Source organism: Onychostruthus taczanowskii, unplaced genomic scaffold (genome assembly GCF_017590055.1).
Source record: "Onychostruthus taczanowskii isolate IOZ18803 unplaced genomic scaffold, ASM1759005v1 scaffold459, whole genome shotgun sequence".
In the NCBI taxonomy this organism is placed as follows: Eukaryota; Metazoa; Chordata; class Aves; order Passeriformes; family Passeridae; genus Onychostruthus; species Onychostruthus taczanowskii.
This window is the reverse complement of record NW_024502114.1, coordinates 34,435-42,514: the sequence shown is the minus strand read 5'-3', so window position 1 is coordinate 42,514 and position 8,080 is coordinate 34,435. Positions and strand designations below refer to the sequence as shown.

The following is an 8,080-nucleotide window of genomic DNA, read 5'->3' as shown; positions in this document are numbered from 1 at the left end:
CCGAGGATCTGATCCGTGGATCTGCTCGGCGTTCCCGGCAGGAATGGAGTGACTACAAGCTGCGCTGGGATCCGGCCGAGTACGACAACGTCACCTCCATCCGGGTGCCCTCCGAGATGATCTGGATCCCGGACCTCGTCCTCTACAACAAGTGAGCCACGCTGCCGGGACCGGGAATTCCCGGCAGAGCCCGGAATTCCCTACATGCCTTCCCTTCCCATCCCATCCCATCCCTCCTGAGCGTCCTTGATCCCAGAATCCCTGTGTCCCACATCCCATATTCCCACATTCCCACATCCCTTTATTCCCACCCCTCTCCCCTTTCCCGATCCCTTTCCCGCCAAATCCAATTCCCTGCTGCCCTCTAGCGACCACAAATCCCGGGAAAACTCATCCCGGGAGCCCGTCCCGGTGGGGGCAGGAATTTTGGGATCCCCTGGAATTCCGGGGCAGTCCCTAAATCCCTCGGGATCTCCCGGCTCATCCCCATTTCCCGCCGCAGGATGAGAAGAACCAGATGATGACCACCAACGTCTGGCTGAAGCAGCACGGCCCTTACCCTAAACCCTAGGCATGGGATTTGGGAATGGGATTTGGGACTGGGATTTGGGAATGGGATTTGGGAACAGGATTTGGGATTGGGATTGGGATTTGGGAATGGGATTTTGGAATGGGATTTGGGAATGGGATTTGGGATCGGGATTTGGGAACGGGATTTGGGAATGGGATTTGGGAATGGGATTTGGGACCAGGATTTGGGAGTGGGATTTGGAAATGAGATTTGGGAACAGGATTTGGGATCTGGATTTGGGAATGGGATTTGGGACCAGGATTTGGGGGTTGGATTTGGGAGCAGGATTTGGGATTGGGGTTTGGAAATGCGATTTGGGAGTGGGATTTGGGATCGGGATTTGGGAATGGGATTTGGGAGTGGGTCTGGGAGTGGGATTTGGGAATGGGATTTGCAAACGGGATTTGGGAGTGGGATTTGGGACTGGGATTTGGGAGTGGGTTTGGGAATGGGATTTGGGAGTGGGTTTGGGAATGGGATTTGGGAGTGGGATTTGGGACTGGGATTTGGGAGTGGGTTTGGGAATGGGATTTGGGGGTTGGATTTGGGATCGGGATTTGGGACCGGGATTTGTGAGTGGAATTTGGGATCAGGATTTGGGAATGGGATTTGGGATCGGGATTTGGGACCGGGATTTGTGAGTGGGATTTGGGATCAGGATTTGGGAGTGGGATTTGGGAGTGGGTTTGGGAATGGGATTTGGGGGTTGGATTTGGGAGTGGGATTTGAGATCGGGATTTGGGACTGGGATTTGGGAAGGGAATTTGGGATCAGGATTTAGGACCGGGATTTGGGACCAGGATTTGGGTCCAGGATTTGGGAGTGGGATTTGGGAGTGGGATTTGGGACCAGGATTTGGGAATGGGATTTGGGAATGGGATTTGGGATCGGGATTTGGGAATGGGATTTGGGAATGGGATTTAGCGGTTGGATCTGGGATTGGGATTTGGGATCGGGATTTGGGAGTGGGATTTGGGGGTTGGATTTGGGAGTGGGATTTGGAAATGAGATTTGGGAATGGGATTTGGGATCCATCGGGATTTGGGAACGGGATTTGGGAGTGGGATTTGGGGGTTGGATTTGGGAGTGGGATTTGGGATTGGGGTTTGGGATCGGGATTTGGAAATGAGATTTGGGATCGGGATTTGGGGGTTGGATTTGGGACTGGGATTTGGGAACGGGATTTGGGAGTGGGATTTGGGGGTTGGATTTGGGATCGGGATTTGGGATTGGGATTTGGCATCAGGATTTGGGAGTGGGATTTGGGATTGGGATTTGTGAGTGGGATTTGGGACCAGGATTTGGGATCAGGAATTGGTAGTGGGATTTGGGGTTGGATTTGGGAACAGGATTTGGGATTTGGAAATGCGATTTGGGAGTGGGATTTGAGATGGGGATTTGGGACCGGGACTTGGGAGTGGGATTTGGGAATATCCCTGCCCAGGGTGGTTTGGGGACATCTCCGTGGATCTTCTCCATGGATATTCTCCATGGATCTGCTCCGAGGATCTGCTCCAAGGATCTGCTCCAAGGATCTGCTCCATGGATCTGCTCCCCGGATCTGCTCGGAGGATCTGATCCGTGGATCTGCTCCATGGATCTGTTCCCCGGATCTGCTCCGAGGATCTGATCCGTGGATCTGCTCCATGGATCTCCTCCATGGATCTGCTCCGAGGATCTGATCCGTGGATCTGCTCGGCGTTCCCGGCAGGAATGGAGTGACTACAAGCTGCGCTGGGATCCGGCCGAGTACGATCTCCATGACCCACATGACCAAGGCCCACCTGTTCTCCTATCCCACTATCCCATTATCCCATCCCACCTTCATCCCACCTTGGAGGTCACTCAGGAGTCTGCAGAGCCCTGGGTGCTGTGGATGTTCCTGCTCCCATGACCCATGGTGTTCCCACGTGCTGGGACAGACCACAGGGGGCACAGGGTAAGCCAGCAGGGCTCGGGGAGAGGAAGGGAGACGCTTTGTTCTGTTTGTTAAACGCGGTCAGGATTTCTGCCAGCAAGGCCATTCCTGACCATTCCTTGGCATTCCCTGTTTTCCAGCGCTGACGGCGAGTTCGCCGTGACCCACATGACCAAGGCCCACCTGTTCTCCTGTCCCATTATCCCACTATCCCATTATCCCATTATCCCACTATCCCATCCCACCTTCATCCCACCTTCATCCCACCTTCATCCCTTCTCCAGCCAAGGCTCATCCCAAGGCCATTCCCACCCATTCCCTGTTTTCCAGCGCTGATGGCGAATCTCCATGACCCACATGACCAAGGCCCACCTGTTCTCCTGTCCCATTATCCCATTATCCCATTATCCCACTATCCCATTATCCCATTATCCCATCCCACCTTCATCCCACCTTCATCCCTTCTCCATCCAAGGCTCATCCCAAGGCCATTCCTGACCATTCCTGCCCATTCCCTGTTTTCCAGCGCCGACGGCGAGTTCGCCGTGACCCACATGACCAAGGCCCACCTCTTTTGGGACGGCACGGTCAAGTGGGTGCCGCCGGCCATCTACAAGAGCTCCTGCAGCATCGACGTCACCTTCTTCCCCTTCGACCAGCAGAACTGCAAGATGAAGTTCGGCTCCTGGACCTACGACAAGGCCAAGATCGACCTGGAGAACATGGACCACCAGGTGGACCTCAAGGACTACTGGGAGAGCGGCGAGTGGGCCATCATCAACGCCGTGGGCACCTACAACTCCAAGAAGTACGACTGCTGCACGGAGATCTACCCCGACATCACCTTCTACTTCGTCATCCGGCGCCTGCCGCTCTTCTACACCATCAACCTCATCATCCCGTGCCTCCTCATCTCCTGCCTCACCGTCCTGGTCTTCTACCTGCCCTCGGACTGCGGCGAGAAGATCACGCTCTGCATCTCCGTGCTGCTGTCGCTCACCGTCTTCCTGCTGCTCATCACCGAGATCATCCCGTCCACCTCGCTGGTCATCCCGCTGATCGGCGAGTACCTGCTCTTCACCATGATCTTCGTCACGCTCTCCATCATCATCACCGTCTTCGTGCTCAACGTGCACCACCGCTCGCCCAGCACGCACGCCATGCCGCGCTGGGTCCGCAGCCTCTTCCTGGGATTCATCCCGCGCTGGCTCTCCATGAAGAGGCCGCCGGCGCTGCCGGTGCCGGCGCCGGCGCCGCGGGAGGGGACGGCGGGGCAGTACGACCACGCCGGGGCGCGGCTCAGCGCGTCGCGCTGCTGGCTGGAGACCGACGTGGATGACAAGTGGGAGGAGGAGGAGGAGGAGGAGGAGGAAGAGGAGGAGGGGGGGAAGAGATATCCCAGCCGCCCCGAGGAATCCAAGGAAACGCAATTCCGCTACGGCCCAGGCGGGAAAGAAAGCGGGGGTTCGGGATCAGGCGGATCCAAGGGGAAGGAGGAGGAGGAGGAGAAGGAGGAGGAAGGCTCGGAGCAGGGCTTGGCGCTGTCTCCCAGGATGCTGAAGGCCCTGGAGGGGGTGCAGTACATCGCGGATCACCTGCGGGCCGAGGACGCCGACTTCTCCGTGAGTCCCGGGAGACGGGGATGGAGGCCCCAAAATTGGGAAGGGCGGTTCTGGGAGCGATGGATGGGGCTGGAGGTCCCAAAATTGGGAAGGGCGGTTCTGGGATCCATGGGTGGACTTGGAGATCCCAGAATTGGGAAGGGCAGTTGTGGGAGCCATGGATGGGGCTGGAGGTCCCAAAATTGGGAAGGGAAGATCTGGCAGCCACGGATGGACTTGGAGATCCCAGAATTGGGAAGGGCAGTTGTGAGAGCCATGGATGGGGCTGGAGGTCCCAAAATTGGGAAGGGAAGATCTGGGAGCCATGGATGGACTTGGAGATCCCAAAATTGGGAAGATCGGGGATACACAGATGGGGCTGGAGATCCCAAAATTGGGAAGGGCAGTTGTGGGATCCAGAGATGGAGCTGGAGGTCCCAAAAATCTGACCAATGGGTGGGGCTGGAGATGCCAAAAATGGAATGGGAAGTTCTGGGATCTGTGGATGGGGCTGGAGATCCCAAAATTGGGAAGAGCAGTTCTGGGAGCCACGGATGGGGCTGGAGATCCCAAAATTGGGAAGAGCAGTTCTGGGGTCTGTGGATGGGACTGGAGATCCCAAAATTGGGAAGAACAGTTCTGGGAGCCACGGATGGGGCTGGAGATCCCAAAATTGGGAACGCAAGATCTGGGATCTGTGGATGGGGCTGGAGATCCCAAAATTGGGAACGCAAGATCTGGGATCGGTGGATGGGGCTGGAGATCCCAAAATTGGGAACGCAAGATCTGGGATCGGTGGATGGGGCTGGAGATCCCAAAATTGGGAACGCAAGATCTGGGATCGGTGGATGGGGCTGGAGATCCCAAAATTGGGAACGCAAGATCTGGGATCGGTGGATGGGGCTGGAGATCCCAAAATTGGGAACGCAAGATCTGGGATCGGTGGATGGGGCTGGAGATCCCAAAATTGGGAACGCAAGATCTGGGATCGGTGGATGGGGCTGGAGATCCCAAAATTGGGAACGCAAGATCTGGGATCGGTGGATGGGGCTGGAGATCCCAAAATTGGGAACGCAAGATCTGGGATCTGTGGATGGGGCTGGAGATGCCAAAATTGGGAAGGGCAGTTGTGGGAGCCATGGATGGGGATGGAGGTCCCAAAATTGTGAACGGAAGATCTGGGATCTGTGGATGGGGCTGGAGATCCCAAAATTGGGAAGTTTTGGGGTCTGTGGTTGGCGGTGGAGATTCCAAAATTGGGAAGAGCAGTTCTGGGATCCATAGATTGGGCTGGAGATCCCAGAATTGGGAAGAGCATTTCTGGGATCCTTGGATGGGGCTGGAGATCCCAAAAATGGGACCAACAGGTGGGGTTGGAGATCCCAAAAATTGAATGGGAAGTTCTGGGATCTGTGGTTGGGGCTGGAGATCCCAAAATTGGGAAGTTTGGGGATACACAGATGGGGTTAGAGATCCCAGAATTGGGAAGGGCGGTTCTGGGATCCGCAGATGGAGCTGGAGGTCCCAAAAATGGGACCCACGGGTGGGGCTGGAGATCCCAAAAATTGAATGGGAAGTTCTGGGATCCATGGATGGGGCTGGAGATCCCAAAATTGGGAAGAGAAGTTCTGGGATCTGTCGATGGGGCTGGAAATCCCAAAATTGGGAAGTTCGGGGATACACAGATGGGGTTAGAGATCCCAGAATTGGGAAGGGCAGTTGTGGGAGCCATGGATGGGGCTGGAGATGCCAAAAAGAGATCCCAGAATTGGCAAGGGCAGTTGTGGGAGCCATGGATGGGGCTGGAGATCCCAAAATTGGGAAAAACAGTTCTGGGATCCTTGGATGAGGCTGGAGATCCCAAAATTGGGAAGTTCTGGGATCTGTGGATGGGGCTAGAGAGGCCAAAATTGGGAAGAGCAGTTCTGGGAGCCGCGGATGGGGCTGGAGATCCCAAAATTGGGAATGGAATATCTGGGATCTGTGGATGGGGCTGGAGATCCCAAAATTGGGAAGTTCTGGGATCTGTGGATGGGGCTGGAGATGCCAAAATTGGGAAAAACAGTTCTAGGATCCTTGGATGAGGCTGGAGATCCCAAAATTGGGAAGTTCTGGGATCTGTGGATGGAGCCGGAGATCCCAAAATTGGGAAGAACAGTTCTGGGAGCCACGGATGGGGCTGGAGATCCCAAAATTGGGTTGGATCTGGGATCAATGGATGGGGCTGAAGGTCCCAAAATTGGGAAGGGAAGTTCTGGGATCTGTGGATGGGGCTGGAGAGGCCAAAATTGGGAAGAACAGTTCTGGGAGCCGCGGATGGGGCTGGAGATCCCAAAATTGGGAAGGGATGTTCTGGGATCTGTGGGTGGGGCTGGAGGTCCCAAAAATACTGGGATGGGGCTGAAGATCCCAAAACTGGGAAGGGCGGTTCTGGGATTCGGGTTTGGTTCCCTAGATCCCAAAATTGGGAAGGGCAGTTCTGGGATGCAGGTTTGGTTCCCTAGATCCCAAAATTGGGATGGATCTGGATCAATGGATGGGGCTGGAGATCCCAAAATTGGGAAGGGATGTTCTGGGATCTGTGGGTGGGGCTGGAGGTCCCAAAAATAGTGGGATGGGGCTGAAGATCCCAAAATTGGGAAGGGCAGTTCTGGGATGCAGGTTTGGTTCCCTAGATCCCAAAACTGGGAAGAGCCGTTCTGGGACCCCATTTTGGTTCCTGACATCCCAAAAACGGGAAGGGCAGCTCCGGGATCCATGGTTGGTTCCCAAGGACCCAAAACCAGGGAGAAGATCCCTGATCCATCTCCCACCACGTTCCCGTTCTGCAGGATCAGTCAAGGCTTCCTCCGGCTCCCGCTGCCTTTGGGAATTTTGGAGATCCCTCTCCCACCCTTGGCACCCTCGGAGGCCGCATTCCCGCTTTTCCCAAAGTAGCTTTGGAAAACCCCGTGTGGGATCAGCCCCGCCCTGGAGACCTCCACCCCCCCCTCCCCCACCTCCGGATTTCTGGGAAAACTCCCCAAATTTTTCCCAGAAACGCCGTGTCTCCTCACGCCGAGGAGATCCCCGGGAAGCTCTGCTCGGTCTCCTAACCCCGCCAGATTCCCGGGAAGGGATTCCCGCGGGATTCACCGCCCTTTTCCCGCCGGCAGGTGAAGGAGGACTGGAAGTACGTGGCCATGGTGATCGACCGGATCTTCCTGTGGATGTTCATCATCGTCTGCCTGCTGGGCACCGCGGGGCTCTTCCTGCCGCCCTACCTGGCCGGGATGATCTAGGATTCCCGGCGGGAATGCCGCGGGAATGCCGCGGGAATGGCGGCGGCCGCACCCCGCGGGGTGATGGCGGTGGGGACGTGGAGCTGTGGGGAATCTCCGGTGGGGATGGAGGGTGGGGAAGGGGATGGGGAGAGGGGTGGCCTTGGGATGATGTGGGATACGGGGATGATCCCGTGATCCCGGGATCCCACGATCCCAGGAAGTTGTGGGAGAGGGATAAGGCTTCAGATGGTCCGTGCAGAAGGGACATGGACATGATCCCATAATCCCATAATCCCATAATCCCATGATCCCAGGAAATTGTGGGACAGGGATAGTGCTGTGGATGGTCCGTGCAGAGGGGACATGGACATGATCCCATAATCCCATAATCCCATGATCCCAATCCCACATGATCCCAGGAAATTGTGGGACAGGGATACTGCTGTGGATGGTCCGTGCAGAGGGGACATGGATGTGATCCCGTAATTCCATGATCCTGTAATCCCATGATCCCAATCCCACATGATCCCGGAAATTGTGGGACAGGGATAATGCTGTGGATGGTCCGTGCAGAGGGGACACAGACATGATCCCATAATCCCATAATCCCATGATTCCAGTCCCACATGCAAAAGGGACATGGACACAATCCCATCATTCCATGATGCCATCGTCTTGTGATCCTACAATCCCAGGAAATTGTGGGACAGGGATAATGCTGTGGATG

The 8,080-nt window shown here is 55.9% G+C and overlaps 1 protein-coding gene across 1 annotated transcript; it reads left to right on the top strand.

Annotated features, from left to right (window-relative positions):
* Positions 1–67: 67 nt before the first annotated feature.
* Positions 68–7,453, top strand: CHRNA2 (cholinergic receptor nicotinic alpha 2 subunit). The gene is made up of 3 exons (XM_041414558.1): positions 68–151; positions 3,016–4,111; positions 7,246–7,453. Exons 1-3 carry the CDS (start codon positions 117–119, stop codon positions 7,369–7,371), a joined length of 1,257 nt encoding a protein of 418 aa, XP_041270492.1. The 5' UTR covers positions 68–116; the 3' UTR covers positions 7,372–7,453.
* The last annotated feature ends 627 nt before the right edge of the window (positions 7,454–8,080 follow it).

Excerpts from the sequence above, each read along its gene's own strand:
- CHRNA2 (XM_041414558.1), top strand. The coding sequence starts at position 117 with ATGATCTGGATCCCGGACCTCGTCCTCTACAACAA. Across the intron at positions 152-3,015 it reads GACCTCGTCCTCTACAACAA|CGCCGACGGCGAGTTCGCCG; the intron begins GTGAGCCACGCT and ends CCTGTTTTCCAG. Across the intron at positions 4,112-7,245 it reads CCGAGGACGCCGACTTCTCC|GTGAAGGAGGACTGGAAGTA; the intron begins GTGAGTCCCGGG and ends TCCCGCCGGCAG.